Raw genomic sequence first — 21,794 nt, forward strand, 5'->3', positions numbered from 1 at the left:
GTACACACGATCACACTCCCCAAGCGTACTCTACAAACCGGGTCTAGGTACCCTTGCCCCTGGAGGGGGGAACTGCACCCAGACCCAGGTGGTGTTACCCTTTTCCCTGCGGTGGGGGGAGGCAGACCGCCCCGACTCCGCAGCAGCAGGAAGGCTCCACACTCCAGACCGCAGTCGGACGGCCAACTCCTCCTCCTAGCCCCCCCGCTCCAGCAGGTCGCAGAGAACGGGGGTGAGAGAAGACTCCAAACCTCCCTCCACCCGCTCATCGAGATATTTTCACCTCCCTGACCCTCAATGGGTCGCCAGCAAGCGAGTGCATGATAAGAACACTGCAAAAACTCAAAATCTTACCAAGTATATTTGTCTTATTTCTAGTCAAAATTATCTCATTACACTTAAAATAAGACACAATCAGCTACAGGGCAACATTTCAGTAAGCTAAAGGAACTTGTTTCAAGACAGTGAATCTTGAAACTAGAGAAAAACTAGAGATTTTTCACTTGTTCCATTGGCAGATTTTTTCACTTAATACAAGATATTTTAGCTTAAAATAAGTGAAAAAATCTGCCAATGGAACAAGTGAAAAATCTCTAGTTTTTCTCTAGTTTCAAGATTCACTGTCTTGAAACAAGTTCCTTTAGCTTACTGAAACGTTGCCCTGTAGCTGATTGTGTCTTATTTTAAGTGTAATGAGATAATTTTGACTAGAAATAAGACAAATATACTTGGTAAGATTTTGAGTTTTTGCAGTGAAGCTATAGACGAGAGGAGATGAAAAGCAAATGAAGATGTGAAAAGAGACAAAAGGAAATGAGAGAAAGTGCAAAACAAGGCGGACCTTGACGGTATGAACCTCACTCTCCGTACCTCTTGGAAAAAAATGTTGTTCTGGCTGATACAGAAGATGTGATGATGAAGATCGGAAGGGTGAAGATGAGGATAAAATGTGCGAGAGAAAAAGAAGAAAGAGCTGCTAATTAGAATGAAAAAAAAGCTCAAGAGAACAAGTGAGACGAAAGGAAAACAGAAGAGAGAGGAACAGGAAGCGAGGACAGAAAGGCCCAGAAGGAAAGATGATGATGATGATGGTGGTGTTTGACCTGTTGACCTTTTGACCTTACTGACATCAACAGATTTTTGGATAGAGAAACAGATTTCGACCTCCGGCGTGCTGCTGCTGTTGCCGCCTGGCTTCCCTCCTGACTCAGCTCACAGTCCCTTTACACACTGGACCAGTACCACCAGTATGCTGACACAGCTATGTGCTGCTGTGTGTGTGTGTGTGTGTGTGTGTATGTGTGTGTGTGAGGGGAGCAGTGGTTCCGGCGACTCGGCCAGCTGCTGCAGAAGTAGGCCAGGAAAATGACTAACAGCAGCAGGCAGGCACCAGCTGTGTGTGTATATGAATACGGGGAGGAAGCAGTTTACTTTGCTGTGTGTGTGTGTGTGTGTGTGTGTGTGTGTGTGTGTGTGTGTGTGTGGCCATCTGGATGTTCAGGACAAAGGCAGAGTCCCGGGAGTGTTTTAACATCTCCACGCTGCCCCACGTTTAAACCCACGGTCAGGCAGTCCCCACTCGTAACAGCTTTATAAGGATTTATTGGCGGGGCTTCAAACCAAATGTAAACAGATCTCCATCCTGATCTTCTCACAACTCATCACACATGGTCAGGGTGTGATTACGCTATTGTAATCACATTACATTTTTCAGTTACCATTATGTCGTTACTTGCGTTACAGAGGCTGGGCAGATAGAAATGGGAGAGACACATCAAACAAACGTGCTTTTCTTTCTTTGCTGCAGTCAGCTCGTTTCAGTTTGTGTGCTGGCAGGAGGGAAATGCCGGAGCGTTACGCCGATACAGCTTTTGAGGAGCTTATTTATCTTCACTACTTTTATTTTTGTTGCACAAAAGGACGAGAGCGTGATGGTAAAGTGGAAACTGTCCAGGACAGAAACCGCCGCATCGTGCCGCTAACACAACTTCAGCTCTTTGCGAGCATCTGCACACGGACGAGCTAATGCTAAGCTAGCAGAGCGATCTTACACCTGAAACAAAGGTAAGAAAGGCAGTGATGGGCAGTCGGGCCCAAAGGTTTGTAACCTGTTCGTGTTTTTATAGTAGAATCACCATGGTGATGGCTTTGAAGTGTCTTTGTGCTGGTTTTGTTGTTTCCTTTGTGCTTTGTGTTCATACAAAAAAACTAATAGAAAGATTGTATGTGGGTCGTCATTAGGACAAAGTTTTGTGTTGGTGTGTGGGTCTGTAGCTTAAGTGTCATATTGTTAAGTTATAATGTTAGAGCACTAACTAACTAACTTTCAGGCCACTTTAGAGATGATCGGGACTGGAGTGTTAATGCCACAAGTAGCGTAACAAATTACTTTCTTTAGGAACTCAGTGTGTAACGTACTGCATTACTTTAAAAAACAGGAAGAAGTCATGTGAAATATTACCTGATGGACTTGATGTGTTCTGTAGTTTTACTATTAATCCTGGGTTTGAATGTACACATGACAACAGTGAGTAAAGAGTAAAAAGACATATGAGGAAAGATAAATAAGAAGAAGGAAGGTTCAGCCTCTTTGAGAACATTAGAATCGCACAGATTCAAACTTTTCTTGCTAACATGCAAATGCTGGAGCAGTGTTTTTAATCCTCACAGCGCTGCAGTGTCAGCTTTGAAGAATTGTTTCTGTGCGTCTTCATGTCTTTGTATATATTTATATACATGTGGTATATGTGTGTGTTCCTCCATGCTGTGATTACAAAGCACAAAAAGCAGCGTGCCTCCCTGCTGCTCCCTCTAGCTGTCAGGAAGACAGAGTGTGTGTGTCGGCCTGAATGGCGACGCTCCCCTGCCGCTAATTATTCATCAGGCGGGAAGAAAGGTCGGTCGAACGGGGAAAGCTCAGCGAGTAGCGCTAACGAGCCGGAGAACGGCAGCATAAAGAAACTCCTCAGATGAATGAAGGTCATCGGTTCGCTTTCACATTTCCTGCTTTTACCTGATCAAACCAAACAAAGGCCTCTTTATTTCTGCTTTAAAGGGGAAATAATTACCCGAGCATTCAGTGAGGGGAAGACAGCTCCAAAAGATGTACTTGACCCTGTGAGACCTGAGCTCTGAAGCAACACTCATACTTTCTGAGAGGAAGTTCACATGTATGCAGTTGCAAGTGGGATGAAAGGGTCAGTGTTTATCTGCGGGAGCTGATAAAGGTCGCGTGTTCGCTTTTTTAAAGCACACACTGAAAACAGAATCTCCTCCTTCTGCTCAAGTGTGAATCGACTTACATGATCACCTGACATACATTACATGAGATATATTAAAGATGACTTACATCCTCGAAACAGCTTTGAAAAGGTTAAAGTTGAACATATCACAACAATCTGCCTGAGCGAAACAAACCCAGCAAACTCAAAGTAATCCTATACTTAATGCACTTCATAATAAACATTGTGCGGTCCTGCTTTACAATTTAATGCAATAATGCAAGAAAAGAGGAAAATTTGAGGCCAATTCAGCTCCCAGACTCTTGTATTTCTGTATGACACCGTGCTGTGTGAGTAGTTGCATTGTGCAGTTTAGCATCGTCTTGCTGACATATGCAAGCCCTCACTGAAGGATCTGAGAGGATCTGTTGCCTTTCCAGATGTGCAGCCTGCTAATTCCTTACACTCCCATCCAATCAGAGATTCGGGCTTTTGAACTGAGTGCTGATAACAAGTCGGATGGCCCCTCTCTTCTCTTTAGTTCAGAGGATGTGCCGTCCACCTTTTTGACAGCAGTGTTTCTGGATCCTGCCCGTTAGGTCACTCAGCTCCTGCTGCTGTGTAGTGTAGTCAGGATGGTGACTTTTAGCACGTTATATCTCTCTCCACCACATTTCTCTCAGTGCGTGCTCTTCATGAGATTGCTCAGTGGTTTTATTTTACTGCATTTACTACCAGTCTCCCTCTGGCTTTATGTTTTGCTTCCATCATTGTCATCAAATTAAAAGTAAAATGTGCAAAGTGAAGTCTTTTGGGGGCTCTTGGTGGAAAAAGAGACCCACATCAGAGCAGGTTTGGTTGCTTTCAGTCGTCTCCAGGTTGCTGCTGTCGTTTCAGTATTTTCCCCGGGCCCAGAGCCGACACACACGAACAGGCTCTGATGTCCTGGCACAAACATTCACTCACTCTTATCTCCACTAAAACACACACACACGCACACACACACACACACACACACACACACACACACACACACACACACACACAATGTACATATATGTGCTTTACAGGTGTGCACACAGCAGGTCATCATTTAACATGAATGCAGAAAATGTATCAGCTCCACTGAAGATATAAACACAGACATTCACTGATTCAAGTTGGACTCACTCTCTCCCGCTCACACACAAACACACAGACACACACATCTGTACTAACAGTGAGCGTTAGATTAGCTGCCTCATTAGTCCTCTAAATGCCAGCTCATTGGTTAATGTTTTGATGCCACGCGACACACGATTGAGACAGAATATGCGAGTGTGTTTCTGCCTCAGTGGGCAGCGTGTGATGCCTGCAGAGGCGGCAGCAGCAGCGTTTGCTGCTCCTCTAGCTGAAAGGTCTCAGGTATGAGCTGACACAAGGTGGCTGCTGAAGGGCCCCTGAGCAAGGCGCGAACATGCCGCCGCCTCCTCTGTCACACTGTCGCATGGATCTTTTAGCGCTTTGTCGTGATCATTTAAACGCTTCCTCCTAATGTGAGCCGAGATGCTGAGGACAGCGTGTACTGAACCTTTCACCCACCAGAGGTAAATCACTGTGGACATCTACTGTTAAACAGACCCAAAACTGCAGTTCTTGTTTAAATATTTAGTCATTTTGATCACATTATTCATTTTTTGAACCACTTTCCTCCTCACATCTTCAAATTACAAGGGTTCAGTTTGAAATGTGAAACTTTCCTGCAGCCGACTGAAGCCTTTAGTTGATTTACGTCCATCAGCAGCTTTACTTAATCTGTATCAGAATCAGAATATATTATGAATCCCTGAGAAAGTTATGAGGTATTAAAGCACAAGCTGTACCTAATGAAGTGACCCGTGAAGGTATATATAATTCATTGACAAAGTGGATAAGTACAGGATCTATTACAAGGAGAAACTAAAGAAAATAAAAGGTTATTAAGTGTATAATTATTGTAAATGACTGGTCATGGCCATCCTCCAGCACCTTCACAGCCCGCGCTCTGCTCCTTATGTCTTTACTTAGTTGACTTTACTACTCGCCCGACTGTTTATTAACCTTTATTTTATTTTAAATGTGACATTAGTTTTATATATGAAGATGAACGTAGTACGCAGAGCATAGGGAGCTGAGGCTTATGATGTCAGCTCGCTCACTCGCCCATCAGACACCTTTTGGAAGAATATTCACATTTGAACTTTCTAGAATTTCTGCTGATATAGTATAGGTGTGTGTGTGTGTGTGTGTGTGTGTGTGTGTGTGTGTGTGTGTGTGTGTGTGTGTGTGTGTGTGTGTTGAGATTGTGACATTTATGTGGAGGCAACAAGGATCAAATGCAATCACCTGGCAGGAGATCATTCAGGAGCGTTTTCTCAGTAGCGTTCAATAACGGATCGATGGTGTGCACAGCAGAGATCGAGAGTAACGAAGGAGGCGTCAGTTTGACCAACAGGTGATGTAACAAGACATTCAGTAAGAGTTTATAGCAGCAAATGTGTTTATTAAGACTGCAGTCAGTACAAGCAGAGGGGGTTTCCTAATGCACACACGCGCACAGATAATAACTCTTGCCAAGTGGGCTGATTGAGTGTCGGATTACTGTTCACTTGTTTTCATTGGATTATCCGACTGACATATTGGAGAAAAGCCTATTAGTAGCCATGGAGACAGAAAGCCGAGGTAATCAGAGCTCTAATTACAGGCAGGCGAACACGGCAATCAGCAGAGTGAAGAGCAGCTTGTGATTTTTTTCATTCTGTTTGTTATAGGAAACAACCATGAAACCAGGAGAAAATGTTTTCACTTACTTTACATAAAGTGACATGTGACTACATATTTATTACGGCTCATCTTGATGGCAGTACTGGGGTGCCTTAAAGTTGAAGGCCTTAAGTCTTAAAAACTAAAATGAAACAATGACAGAGTTGAGCTGCCTTTCTGTAAAAGCACAGTAAAAGTTTGGTGTTCATCAGGGCTCCACTCTTGGGCCACAGTTATTCCTCTTCCATATAAATGGCTTAAATCCAAATATATAGTTCTCTTTATATTTGAAGATTTTCCTTTTTGTTTAAGTCTAATTTTCAGTCATTGAAAAAGAATTCTGGTGCAGTTGAAACAAATAATTTTATTTTTTTTTATCAGAAAAATTTACTGACAGTTCTTAAATCATCAACTGGTGTTAACTGAAAATCGGTTTGCTTCATTTTTTTAAACTGTACCCAAACGCTTGCATTGTTTCCTATAATAATAAGTTTGAAGGAAACAGAACTACAGAATTTGCCTGAGAATCCCAGGGTTTGCAAACAAGCTGGCATCTTCCAAGCAAGCTACAGATGATTTCAGCAACTTGCTATCAGCGAAATAAAATGCAAGGAGGTTTTTGGTTGCACTTATAACCCTTCAAAGCCGGTCAGAGTGGGCACGCTCTGTTTTGTGTAGAGATGGCACGATACCACTTTTTTATGTCCGATACCGATACCGGTATCATAAATTTGGATATCTGCCGATACCGATATGAATCCGATATAGTGTGTTTTAATGAACAAAACTGTTTTTTTAAATATCTTGCTGCATTTTGTATAAGTTCATACTCAAGTTTAAAACAACAACTACACTAAAGCTATTCTGTTATACCTGTATGCAAAAAAAAAAAATTTCATAGTTCAGCAATACTGATCAATCTAATAAACTTAAACCTATCACATCCTCCTATTCTGGTATTTTAAAGAGTACTTAGCTGTAAATATTAAGCAACCTAACTAATAGGGTTGCAAACTCCCAGACACAAAAAAAAAAAAAAAAAAGGGAACCACCCCCTCAACCTCCACCTCATGATGCTTAATCGACGTAATCAACCTTAATTTGATGCAGTGTGCGAAAAAAAATGCACAGAAATAATTATTTTTCAAGAAATATTAAATAGATTCAACATCTTTCTTCAACAAAATTGCAGACTGCACAGATGGTACTTCCCAAAGGAAAAAGTACTATAGCTTACTAGGGTATATTAGACTTAAAGTTACTATATACAGTAATGACTTCTATCATTTTACATCAATTAAAACTTTGGGTGTAAGATTCAGATAATTATTTATTAAAAGCTAGACATTTTAAATGAGAATAAGAAAGAAAAGTATGTCTTTGTGCCCCCTTTTCCCGTTATGCCCTATCGGCCCCCCTGGCTAAACTTTGCTAGATCCGCCCCTGCACAGTTACCAGCCGTCAGCTACGTAGAAAAGATCCTGGTGTAGAAAGTAATATTAAATAAATTCTAACAACAGCTTATCAAGCTTAAACGTGCTGCTGTTGTTCAGCCGCTGGTTTCCTCTTTCTGGTGCAAAGTGGGCCAAAAACAAACAAGAGAGACGGACTCCGACAGAAAAGCCGATCAGCTGATCATTAAGCAGTTTCATGATTGAAGTAGCAGCAGAGAGAGGCAGTCGCTCCATATTGTTTTAAGCTTAACGCAGGAATGCTTTACAAACATTCAGAGATGGACTTACACACTTGCTTTACTTCTCTCGGGGATAACTTTGTCGGAGATGAAATGCCGGGTTGCTAGCGAAGCTCCAATGCTATCCAGACCACCGACAGGTCCCGCATGCCACAGCCGCTCTATCACGTGATGCATACTGCTCCGACGTGCTAACGTTCTGAGGTGAGTTACGGCGTGTTGCAAGTTTTGTGAGGTGCTTTCGTGATATTTAATGGATCGGATTACATTTTTTATTTTTCTCCGATATCCGATCCAGTAATTTAGGTCAGTATCGGACCGATACCGATACGTAATATCGGATCGGTCCATCTCTAGTTTTGCGTAACTATTTTTAAATCCCGGTAGCACTGCAACCACGTAAGCTAGCGCAATAATTTTTTTTGCATATGAAACCGGAGGAGTTGTACTTACATCTTATGCCATCAGCTTGTCCTCGGTCACAGTTTCCTTCCACATAAGCTTTGCAAAAACTGCATAAAAAGCACTTGCAGCAACAAAAACATAATATTCCAGAAACACGCTTTGCCGATCCGATCAGCTGTTCATAACACTTCCTACGTTGGTATTTTTTACCATCAGGGACCTATGAGCCTATACTGGTGTTTTTAAAAGTTATGTTTGACTTTATGACTTTCTGTGTCGTTTCTGGGATGCTTAGGACTCATATTGCACTGCTGGAAATAGTTTATTTTGATGCATATGCTGCTTTTTTGCAAATTTGCATATAATATTTATTTTCGTTTTTCCTGCAGTATATAAAAATTGGTGTATTTCAAAAATAAAACTATGAAGACACTCAAAATAAATTTCCTGTGGTGGGAAACTATTTTGTGCAACTTTTTTGTATTTACAGTTTTGAGGGATAAGCCTCTTAAATTTCTCTAACTAGAAATATATGTTAAAAAAACAAAAACGATTTTCAATTTTTTTGTAGTTTATTGCACTTTTTTGCAATTTATGTAATTACTATGCACTTAATGCAGACATATTATTAAAATCTGGGCTATAATGGTTGTATTGATGTATAGCAACTTGAAATGCTCCCAAAAATGGTTCTACAGCATGTACAAATATAATATAAGCTCTGGCGGACTTGGTTCTATGGTAGGTCTTAAAGGGTTAACCAGCAACTGCCAACAATGTCCAGACCACTCACCAACTGGTTGAGGAATAGTTATTTTTCTGTAGGGACTGGGAGTCACCAGGGGGTCACCAAAAAGTCTCTACGGCTGTGTGACTGAGGTTTAATTGACATCCGGTGGTTCATAGCAAAGCAAACTGTCAGCAACTAATAAACACTCGGAGAAATCAAAAGGGGGGAAAAACATTTTTTCATGTTTTAAGTGCCAGCTTTTTATAGCCCACAAGTGAGAAGTACCCACAGTTCATGTCATACCAAAGGAGTATTTCTTTTCAGCTCTCACCATCACAGCATTCAAACATTACCAACTCACCAGCCCTTGGTTATCAAAACCGTGAGATGCCCTACCCCTAATGCTTAAATGTTAAAATAATCCCGCTTAAACCTATGGAAGCAGTTTCAAATGGAGGAAACACGAACTCTGTCCATTCATCCATCATGCAAGTAGGAAAAGGCCTGCATGAAATAACATTTGTTAACAGATGATGGGGTTTTGTCTGATTTTAGCAGGAATGAATATAAAACACAAGCATCAAATTCACATGGCTGAGAAATTGCCATGAGTAGAAAAAACTATAGTTGTGTAGCTACTCCTGGAAAAATGTGGATGGGAAAGTTGTTGCACAACAGATCACAGAGTTGAGTCATGACCTACCCCTCTCTGTGTGATGTCACCGCTGAGCCATCACTCTCCACTGACCACATGCACTTGATCAAGTTGTCAAGCTCATTCCCCCATCTCCACTGTCAGTTACTGAGCCATCATCACGTCTTGCCAAAGGGAACGTCAGCATCCCTCACTCAAGCAATCATTGTCTTGAAGTTCCCGGTCCTGGTTGTGAGTCAACATCAGGTTGCAATCTGCTGTTCTAGTAGCCCAAACTGGCTGAACCCAAACATGCTAGCAGCAAGCGTTTAATGGGCGATAAAGCAGGAATAACGGGAATCTGATCCTCGCTTCATCAGCACTTACTCATAGGATGATGCACGGCAGTAAGTAACTGGCTGAGTGATAATATCACTGCATTTCAACGCAGCTCAGCAGTACTCAGTGTACAAAGTGATGACACGCACTGATAAAAAAAGAGAAGCACAAAGCTGTAGTGTGTTTTTCATCTTAAGATCTTTTTCATCAGAGTTTAAATGACAGACGCAGATCAGAAAGTTATACAGGAAAAACAAAATAACTAGGATCTGTAACTAAGCACCAGATTTGATCTAAACTTTACATTTTATCTTGTTCACTTGAAAACTTAAAAACTAAATTAATTTGACAAAATTCATCTTATTGGCTCAGGTTTCTTTTTTGTTCCACTTCACTATCATTTTAATCACCCACATGAAATCTATATCATTTCATATAAAAATACCAAATATTGAATTCAGTCAAATAATGTATTTTCCATAATTTCCTTGTACATATGCAATGACAATAAGGTGCTTAGACAGCTTAGTAACTGAATCTTTGGCCACGTTTAATATGAACATCGCATCTCAGTGGAACAGGAGAAATATGACAGGAAATATGAAGAAAGACACAAAAGGTCATTTTAAAGAAACATGAAAGAAACTGGAAAGTGGATTGAAAGAGTTAAATACAGTTTGGAGCAGAAAATAAATCTGCAGCAATCTGCTACCATCTTCACTGCATCACACACGCACACACGCACACACACATGCACACATGCACACACGCACGATCATTGGGTTGTTGTGGGAAAGCGGAAGCTTAACATCTGCCGAGGAGTCGGGGCTTATACAAGAGAACACACACACAGCACTTTAGGCTCCGGGTCATCTGCATACTACAAAGCAGGCGTGTTGTGGTCCTGAGTTTCTGTTGTAGCGATGACACCAGCGTGCCCCGAAGCAAGGCACAACTGTGAGTTCAAACTCACACAAGCTCAGTTTGTTAAACTTCATGCAATCAAGGAAAGGAGTCGACGGGAGGAAAACCTCTCATCTTGCTCCTTTGTTATACCTCATTATTATGATAAGTGCTTCAAAGTATCTGACGGTTAAGGTGTAATGAAATGAATGTGCAGTCATTTTTCTGTCTCTTTGTGCGCTTCTCTCTCGCCCACAGTGTGCGTGGCCAGGTTTCAGTGCTGCGACATCGACACCACCGTAGGTCTCGGACAGATGTGGTGGAGGACGAGGAAGACCTGTTACCAGATTGTAGAGCACAGCTGGTTCGAGACCTTCATCATCTTCATGATCCTCCTCAGCTCCGGAGCGCTGGTCAGACACACACACACACACACACACACACACACACACACACACACACGCACGCACGCACACTACACACACACACACACACACACACACAGTCTCCTTTAGCTTCATTCTAACTGTAATAAAGATCTTTTTTTCTACTAACTATTGTTTTATTTATTGCGGTTGTATTTTTAACTTTATGTTTTTGTATCTTAATGTACTTTCATTTATACAATAAATGAGTTCTATTTACATTTATATATTTACTCAGTAAAGTAACTGAACTAAAGAAATCCTCTTGCTTCAGTTGACTGCAACTGTCTAATGAAGGCAGCATCACTGAATTAGTTCAATGAATACCACTTTACTTCACTGTACTTTAGTTTAGGCAAGGCAAATTTATTTGTATAGCACAATTCAACAACAAGGTGATTCAAAGTGCTTTACAGAGACATTAGAAAAAAAACAAATAAAAAGCATGATTTAAAATTGATTAAAACAAGCAAACAAACAAACTAACTAAACACACACATTTCACACCTGTTCGCGCGATCTGAACCCTTATCGTAAGGGGAGCTACCAGTCCTTCTGTGGACGAGCTACTTTCTATTTTAAATTCCCCGAATTTAAAATACTCTCTAGACCCAGTCTAGACCCAGTTGGGGAGCTACCCAGAGCTCTAATCCCACTTACTGTATTTATTTGTGTTTATATACACAGCATTACTAATATATTCTACTGTCAGACCCATTTTAGTTCATCGGCCCCATTTAATCTCAAATGAGCCAGACCAGTAAAACCATTAAGCATTCATAAAAACGTCTTTGTTTCTTTGTCTCCTGAGTCTTTGTGCTGAAAAATAAACCGTATGAAAACATTCACTTTTTATCTGGATGAAGTCAAACTCCGGCCTTACACAGATTTATATTTAATGAACTGTCTAATTACAGAACAGATGATCAACACATTTTGAGTTCGCTTTCAAAAATTGAGACAAACAGCAGCAACATAAATCCGTTCTTTGTTCTGGATTAGCAGTGATTTACACAATTATCTTCATATATACATAAAACACATTTCACTGATCATCAGCACAGCTGTTTGTAATAATATAATGTAAACATACAATGTATGCAGTTGATGTTGGAGATCCAGGACTACATAGCTGGAGTGAGCCGCTGAAATCTGAGACTAAAAATTGTTGAAGTGAATCAAATCAAAGCTCTCTCCACCCCCGTTCAGGCTTTTGAGGACATCTACATCGAGCAGAGGAGGGTGATCAAAGTGGTGCTAGAGTACGCCGACAAGATCTTCACCTACATTTTCATCCTGGAGATGATGCTCAAGTGGCTCGCCTACGGCTTCAAAAAGTACTTCACCAACTACTGGTGCTGGCTGGACTTCCTCATCGTTGATGTAAGTTATTGATTTATTTATTTATCAGAGTATCAGCCAGTCACTCACTTTAGCTTTTATGTTGGTGACACAAAAAGGCTACAAATTTTGACTAGGGATGGGTACCGGTGTCTGGTGCCATTATGGCACCGGTTCTGACATAAACGGTAGTAACCAGACCGAAAAGCAGCGCACATTTCGGTGCTTTTTTTTCTGAGAGATGTCATACACTTTGGATTCTAGCCAATCATTTTACCTTTCCAAGGATAGGAGGCGGGTCCAGGTACGTACGTTCTTTTAGAGCAGAGCTACAGATTAAAAATGCCCAAGGCGAAGCGGTCAAAAGTCTGGCTGTACTTCACAGCAAAAGATGCAAACTCAGCAGCAACAAGTGCTTTAAGCTGATACTGTGATACTGTCAAAGGAGGTAACACCTCGAATCTGATGAAACAGGCGACGCATTTTTTTTTTAAAAGCCGAGAAATGCGCCGTATTTGATAGCTTGCTGCGAGACCTCACACCGAGCACATCTACTGCGGGTGTGGTGCCTGTTATCGGACCCGGAGTTAGCAACATCCCCCAAAAACCCGAAGAGGAGAGTCCTGGCCCCTAGCCCTGCCAGTGTAGCAGAAATGATGAGGATGATGATGCAGCAGCGCCGTTCTTCTCTGCGTGAGTAGCTTAATGTTGTTCGTGTGTAATTTACGTTGAGTAGGCTAACCACGTTATTACATTAATGCATGTAAGGTGAACTAGCAAACATCATCATAGCTACATGCGGCTGTCTTCTTGTTTGATGGCAGATACTCCCTTCACCCTGGCCAAAAAGGCTAAAATGACCAAAGAAAAAGTGGAAAACAGCTGAACATGAGAGGTTTTTGGACAAAGTTTGTGTTTTTTCCATTGTTTAAGCACTGCTTCCAGCCAAGAGTGATACCATATATGCCCTATAGCTGCAGAAAAGGCTAACATTGTTATCTTTTTACAAAAAAACAGCTAAACATGAGAGGTTTTTGGACAAAGTTTGTGTTCTCCATTCTTTAAGCATTGGTTTTAGCACCGTTTAAGCACCGGCACCGTTTCAAAAGTACCGGTTTGGCACCGGTATCGGATAAAACCTAAACGATACCCATCCCTAATTTTGACAGACAGCAAACTGTGATGAAGAAAAAATAAGTATAATAAGTATTTTGTCAGACAAAAGTAATCTGAGTATTTTATTGACTGCATGTATCCATTGTGTTGTCATAGATGGTATTTTGTCCCTGTTAGTCTACAACTTGGGAAACACTATGAATGCTGTGATGCAAAAGTAAGAGTGTGATCAAAAAGTTCCAGAGACTGACCTCTAAAAATCAGGCCCCTGATTTAAAGTCCCAGCAAACATTTTGACATTCAATAACCATCAGGACGTGTTCTCTCTACGTCTCGTCATGGTTGGAAGAAAGCTCCAGAATAAACGTTGTTGCGATGTCGGAGATAAAAACTTACTGTCAGTTTGAGGTATTTATTTAATGTTTAATGTTTCCTGGACGTCAATCTGTCTGTAGTTCAGTTTCTGCAGATGTTCCAGGGACTTAACATCAGGGTTTCAAACATCTTTCCTGGGTTTGACTGTTCAAGATCATCGTCTTGTGAACCTCTGGATGACTTTCAGTACAACATCTATTTTTAGATCTCTCATTCTGTCCCATTGTACCTCTATGATGCATTCCAACAGTCTGAGTCCTCTCCTCTGGACAAATTCTGTTGCTCAGGTTTGGTTGTAGCCGAAATCTCAGCTCTCATCACTATGAGCTTCCTTACACAATTCAGGTCAGTTTCTATGCAGGTTTTCACAGTAAAATCACAGAGTGCACAGTAGAGAGCTTGGATTATACTCTGTTGTGGACACGTACAGCTGGAGACTCGATGGCCGAGTGATCATTCCTCAGTAATACTTCTTTTAGGTTCGGTGCCTGGGCACATTTGTAGTTGGTGCGCGTTTTTTTGCATGGGCACAAAAATCAAGCAGGTATGTTTCATGTCCGCTAAGACTCTCGCATTCAAACTCGTCAATGGACAGTGAGTGAGTCACGTCACAGGGACCCAAGCGAACCGCAAATGTGGAAACTATAATGTCAGAGACGTCCTGGAAGAGATCTAAAAATAGCAGCGGTGCTGGGAGCTTCTTGGGCATTCCTGAGAGGATGACTTTGAAGAGGAGATTGCCAAATTTAAATCAGGGAAGGGTTTCGCTTGTGATGGACCTGCTGTCTGAACTCTTTAATCACACTTCATATCTATTTTTTACCCTTTCTGTGTAAATTCTCCATGTTAAACATGGTCTATGTTAAATGTGCAGTTTATGTATAAGAAGAGAATAATTCAGTATTTCTCACTGTCAGCAGTGTCACAGTTGTTGTCTTAGTGCAGCAACTTCCCACTATAAATAAAAGAGTGAGAGACACTGAGCGACAAAGAGAGGCAGAGAGAGAGAGAGCGAGAAAGAAGTTCAAACAGCCTCCGGACAAATAATCAGCCGTGGCTTTTGAACCTATACACACACACATACACACACACATACACACACACTCAGAGATGTGTATGTTTAGACGCTCACACTTTCTTCCAGTGTTCTGGGCAAGTGGCACACAAAGTTTATGATGCACACCATACATATGCATGCACTGAGTCGGAAATCGACCCACTCCCCCGTCTCTCTCACTCCGAGTGTTTTCCGCCTAGCCGTCTTCATAAATGACACTGACGTTTTTATCTGACTGTAGTGGCCTGAAGGGGAACGAGAGGTAGAAATCTTGAGTCACCGAACTAACCAAGCAAAGATGAGACAAGAAACAGAGTTTTATTAACACTATCAGAAATGGAGAAAGAGAGAGACATGCTTAAAGCTTCAGGATTTCATTTTTGAGCACTAGAGGGCAGAAAAGCATCAGAAGATGATATAAAGTAATCAAAAGAAAGTTTTAGCTTCTTTAGATTTTTTTATTTGCAAATTACTTAGTTATCTCTGCTGTGTTGCTTTATCATTATTTTGAAAGAAACTGCTTGAATAAAAAGTTTTCTCTTTCTAAGAAGCTTTTATTTTGAAATGTAAGAAGTAAGTGTAGCTATTTATTGGCTCATAGCTTAACACAGAAATTAAGAATTGTGAACTTAAACTGAAATTAATTAGGGGAAAATAGTAAGAAAAAACAAAAAATAACAGAGTAAGAATTTAAGAAATGCTAAAATGTCTGTTACTTTTTCACGGGAACGTTTTCTGCTAAGTTCCAGCTCTGCATTTCGAATATCTTCTTGGATTCTCTGAAGTAGCTTTGCATGATTCCTAGTTCAAATTCATCCTTATTTGTCTTACTGGTGCTGTTGTAGCACACATACACTGTATAGAAAAATGGAAAAGTTCCAGTAATGTCCACTTGAGGACATTAGTGGATCTGCAAGTTTTCCAACCCCAGACGTTGTTGGTTGATTGCAGCCTGTCAGCTCATCTTCAGTTGGAAACAAGTTGTTTAAGCTTCTGCCCCTCCCTTTAAGCCAACTTTCTCCTGATTGGATGCCCATCTTAAACTGAAGATTTAAATAGCTGGTGGATGGAGCTTATCTGCTCACAGCAAGGGCTGCGACCTCATTACTTATTAAATTATAAATGACAGAAAAGCAGAGGACGTCCCCTTTATTTCGATCATGTTTTTGTTCTTTGCACAGTCTGAAGCTACTTTGTATTTATGTGTAGAAATGTTGTTGTTTACTGTGTAACCGAACCCTGTAGATCTCAGTGTTGGGTCTGATGGCTCAGTACATCTCAGTGGACCACATCACCACCATGCGTGTGCTGAGGACATTAAGAGCTCTCCGTCCTCTCCGGGCTGTGTCCCGCTTCGCTGGTATCAGGGTAAGAATGAGCTGCGTTCACCTGCAGCTCGACCGACCTGAGACCTGCTGCTCGGTGCTGGAAATCGTATGTGTCGTGGCTTTAAATGTTTCTGGGTTTGATTGGGAGGTGATGCGATCCTGGCTTTAATCAGAGGTGATATCTCAGACTGTTGTGGATACAGGTAGTATGTTTAACACCTAACCATCTCTTTTACAGCTAAACATAAACCCTGAAGCTGTTTAAAGCAGTCGTTCAGTGATCTGCACATCCATCTCTATAAGCACTCAGTGGCTTATCAAAGTGTCATAAAACAGTCTGCTTTATTGTCTTGTTTTAAAAGCCATGGATCACTCAGGACTCACTTGACCAATCAATAAACACATTTATTCTTTCTCATTTCTCCGGTTCTTTGTGCTGGCTTCCTAGAAGAGTCTGTAAAATAACCATTTCCTTGTCTGCTTGCAGCTTCACCTGAGAAAGGTTTCAACAATGATAAAAAAAATTGTAGCAGTGAGTCCTTCGTCATGAGCTCAGTGATCACAAACCATCACCCTTCCTTTTTCAGGCATCATCATTCAACTGGAGCTTCATCTCCTGGATCAGAACTTTCTCTCACTTTCCCTTCATTAGAATAGAAGTTAACTGTCCTGCTTCTCTTTTCTTTCCCTTCCTCCTTCTTCTGTCTCTATATTCCTGTCCCTATCTTTTTCTGTCCTCTCTCTCTCTCTCCTCCAGGTCTCATTGGTCAGTTTGGTAGCCAACACATTGGGTTATTCAGACTTAGCAGCCATCAAATCCCTGCGGACGCTGCGGGCCCTGCGGCCCCTCAGAGCCCTCTCCAGATTTGAAGGCATGAGGGTAAGAGTCAGTATTATCAAAGCAAACACATCTGGGCATCAATGTCGAGAGTCCAGCTGAATGTCAAAGGATTTAGTGCACTTATGCTTTAATTTATCACTAAAAACGGGAAAAAGTAAAAGATCTTGGGTAAAAAAAAAAGCTTCTCCTCTACATATATTTTCTTTGCACTTACATAGTTCACATTAAATATACAAAAAAGCGTGTTAAATTTATAATGATCAACAAATTAGCAATTTTTTAATAACATAGGCATTGGCATTTAAAATAAACAAGAAATACAAATTTCAAAATAAAAGAGAGACACCCTTCAGATGGTGTGAGTGTTGTTGTTGCATATTTTGCCCACCAGAGGGCAGTCAGCAGCATCCCTGGTGTCAGTAGGTTTGAAAGGCCACATTAAAACAACCAGCTGAGAGTCAAGCAAAGTGTAAAAGCTGAAATACACACATCACAAATGTTAAGAAATTAGTTTACACTCCATGTGTTTTAAAGATCTGATGATGAATATCGATGTTTGAATCCCCAAATGTCTGTATTAATTTCAACAGTCTTGCATCAGCATTAGCAGTTTAGAAATATCCAGAAGTGACTATATTTGGCTAAAGTATCAGTTTATGCTAGGTAGTTTGGTTAGCAAACTGCATCCACTTTAAATGTTCCAACACAGCAGAAAGTTCCACTTTAATGACTCAAAGCAATAAAGGGAACATCTAAAACAGCAATCAACTACACGTGTCTTTGCTGACACACATGTCAGTTTTTATGACGGGAGAAACAGTTCTTGAAGACCACAAGTGTTTTTAGCATGCTATAAACACTTTTATTTCTCCTGTAAATTTGGAGATTTTAGGCACTTTAGTTATGCCTTCATTTTCCAGCCCTGGAGGTTAGCCCACAGTTGAATTCACAACAATGGCAGCTGAGCTGTGTGCAATCTGTGTTAATACAGCAGAGTTTGTATGCATGCCTCAGCTAACAAGCTAACGCCTCTGACACACCCACCAAACAAAAGAAACATCACCTTGATGTCGGTTGCACTGGAGCCAAACGTTGAGCACTGCTTCAGGTTTGGATGTTTCTTATTAAGTTTCTGTGCAGGTCACTCAATGCTAAAAGGCTCCCTCATTCACAGCCGGCCAACACTGCAGGTAGCTTGCTACGTCTTTGAGTTTTTATGGTATATGAGCTTCTCAGCAACAACAGAAAAAAATGGTGATTAAAATTATGGCGATTCTTGCCATGTAGAGGACAAAAGTTCACCCTTATGACGGTTTTAAATAAAAGCAAAAATAGCAGAAAACAGCTGTTAATTCATATTAATGGGTTTACATAAAGGTATTTCTGCACGTTCTGTTTGTTACCAGAGTAACTGAGTACACAGTACAGACTAAAAGCTTCCAAACAAGTCCCGTCTTCAGGAAGTCGAGTTTAGAGCTGTTTTTGCTTTTAAATTCCAAAGATTGTTGATTGTTGGTATTTTGTGTGATGAGTCTTTCAAAGGCCTTTATCCAGCAACACAGTAGAGGTAGAGAAAATATTCAGAACTTAAACTTGATATACTGTACTCCAAATGAGAGAAGCCCTTCATGTATATATATTAGTGGTGCAACGGATCAAAAATCTCATGGTGTGAGGGACCAAGCAGCCAAAGCAAAGAGGACACAGGGAAAAAAAGTGTCTTCAAAAAGGGTTTTCTTTATTTTAACCCTCAAAAAGTCCAAAATTAACAAAATTCAAAAACATACTTAGCAGGCTCATAAAGGAGGTCAACTAAATATAACTCTACAAAAAGGAATTTCCAGAAACTTAAACAAAGTGAGACCCAACTTAACTCACAAACTGACCTAATTACAAAGACACATGAGGGTAGGTTTTAAAATGATTTGGCCAAACCATTTACACACAATAGGGGGAAAACAAAAACACACACTAATATTAACTAAGCACAGAATAACCCAACTAAACCTAAAGCACCCCTGCTCCTGGTAAACCCATGGTTGGTCCTGCTGAGCAGGCATTTTGTCCCCAGAGTCCTCAGCCACGCCTTTTGCCCAGACAGGAAACAGCCACCGCCCAAACCCAGGTAACTCAAAGAAAGAGAAACATAATTAATATAACAAAACATTTTAGAAAAACCACACAATGTTACTATGTGCGCGCCTCATAATACCAGTGTTAGGTTTAACCAAATGATTAATGAAGAAAACTGCAAAGCAAACTAATAAAGTGAAAAATGGACTAATTTACCCCTGTGTGGCTGATGCCATCACAAGATCACGGTTTTAAGTGACGGATCGATCGATTTTCAGATACGGATCAACCGTGATCCGTTTGCACCACTAATATATATATATGTATGTATGTGTGTGTGTGTGTGTGTGTGTGTATACATATATATATATATATATATATAAATTTTATTGTATTGCACGTCTAATATATATTGTTAATATCTCACTGAGGGGGTTAGCCTATATACACATATATATATATATGTATATATATATATATGTATGTATATATATATATATATATATGTATATATATATATATGTATATATATGTATATATATGTATATGTATATATATATATATATATATATATATATATATATATATATATATATATATATATATATATATACATTGTATATATATATATAATATATATATATATATATATATATAATATATATATATATATATATATATGTATGTATATGTATATGTATATATATGTATATGTATATATGTATGTATATGTATTATATATATGTATATGTATATATATATATATATGTATATATATATATATGTATAGTATATGTATATATATATGTATTATATATGTATATGTGTGTATATATGTGTATATATATATATATATATATATATATGTGTGTGTGTGTGTGTGTGTGTATACATTAAGGTATTTGTTGTAGATTTGCTGCCGTGCTTGGGATTATTGTCCACTTTTGTCTCATCTGTCCAAAGGAAATCCAGAAGTCTTGTGGTTTGTTCAGGTGGAGTTCAGTGTTTTTCTGATGTGCTGTAATGGACTTTAACATTTAACATGCTTACTGAGGCCTGTAGAGTTGAAGATGTAGAAGCAGAAGGTGAAGCTCTTGGGGGTTTTGCAGTTTCTTTAAGATAAGATGAAATAACCTTTATTAATCCCACACATGGGAAATTAATTTTGTTAACAACAGAAAGTGGACAGTGCAGCATTGCACGGTCTGACCTTGGGTTGATTTTCAAGTAAAGTGGCTTTATTGTCATTTCAACCTTGTACGGTGGTACAGTACACAGTGAAACGAGACAGTGTTCCTCCAGGACCATGGTGCTACATATAACAGACAATCAACGCTGGACTACATAAAGTGCGAGTGTCCAAAAATTGCAATTATTTGCCGAAAAATTCCCATCTGGGAGGATTGTGGCATTGTGTTAACTCATACACACTTTTATGGAGGAGCTCACACTGATGATCATCAATTAATCAAGTGTATTTCATCAGCAACATGTGGCTTCTTTTAAGTCCTATGGAGGTAGTAAGGATATACTTTTACATGACTTTGTACTGCTTTCTGATTGGTGAGAAAAACGCATCAGGGATTCATACCGCTGCATATTATTGATCTACAAATCAGAAGAAAAAAAGAAGGGCAACTTAGTTAACAGTTTGTGCATTAGGCTGCCCGATGGCTCAAAATTTAGATTTATTAATATATAATTCAAATAGAAAAAAGTAACTGATCTATCAATAAGTTAAATTACAGTAAAAGCAATAGTAAAAATGTATAATTTATTGTATAAACTGTTTTTACAGTTCAGTACTTCTCCATAAACAGATCACAGTTAATGCTTCTGAATTAATAAATTAAACTTAAACATTTAAATTTACAAAAAGAATGTGTAATACAGTAGCTTTCTAAAAATATTTTTTCACGGAAGATATTTACATCATTCGCCTGTAATTCACACATAACAGCAAATTACTGTAAAGTAAATGTATTATTACAGCAGTTTTTATTAGTGTAATACAGCTAATCTGTTCTCTGGAAAATTCTAGAATTACTGACTGAACTGAATTATTTAGATATAAAGGAAGATAAATCAACTAACTGAGGTGAGGACATGTTTGTGCCCAGGTGTGTTTGTAATGAACATCCCCTCAGTGTTTTCTCACCGTGTGTCATCCTATCATTTCTTATCTGTCACTTCATATTAAACTTTACTCTCTGCTTCCTGCTCTCTGACGGGTTCATCTTCTTTTGAATTTAGTTCTTTCTTTCTTTTTGCTGTGTTGTTTTATTGCCTCCTGTGAATTTGATGTGTATTTTTTCTGATTTCTCTTTCATGTTAACTTATGTCCATCAGCCTTTGTGAGCAGGAGACAAATATCAAGTTACTGTTTGTGTTTCTGTCACCAGTATTACTGTGAATGTGACAAATTTAGAAAATACAAAACTATATTTGGTTCATAGAAAATCATTCTCACAATTTTGATTTCAATTCTTTTGTGTAGAAATATATTTCAAAACATGAAAAACAAACATAAAA

The 21,794-nt window shown here is 39.6% G+C and overlaps 2 protein-coding genes across 3 annotated transcripts in view; both read left to right on the plus strand.

The window, feature by feature from the left end:
• LOC102297995 (zinc finger protein 99) overlaps positions 1-21,794 on the plus strand; it is a gene marked incomplete at both ends in the record, with an annotated part of 370,247 nt that overhangs the window by 282,711 nt on the left and 65,742 nt on the right.
• LOC102297688 (sodium channel protein type 4 subunit alpha) overlaps positions 1-21,794 on the plus strand; it is a 279,846-nt gene that overhangs the window by 230,712 nt on the left and 27,340 nt on the right. For both annotated transcript variants that reach the window (XM_005946550.2, XM_014341435.2), the window contains exons 24-26: positions 10,965-11,119; positions 12,341-12,514; positions 17,106-17,228. In XM_005946550.2, coding sequence (XP_005946612.1) covers positions 10,965-11,119; positions 12,341-12,514; positions 17,106-17,228 — 452 coding nt within the window. The remainder of the gene's footprint in view (positions 1-10,964; positions 11,120-12,340; positions 12,515-17,105; positions 17,229-21,794) is intronic.

Source organism: Haplochromis burtoni, unplaced genomic scaffold, assembly GCF_018398535.1.
Source record: "Haplochromis burtoni strain Fernald_Lab_line unplaced genomic scaffold, NCSU_Asbu1 Contig_480, whole genome shotgun sequence".
In the NCBI taxonomy this organism is placed as follows: domain Eukaryota; kingdom Metazoa; phylum Chordata; class Actinopteri; order Cichliformes; family Cichlidae; genus Haplochromis; species Haplochromis burtoni.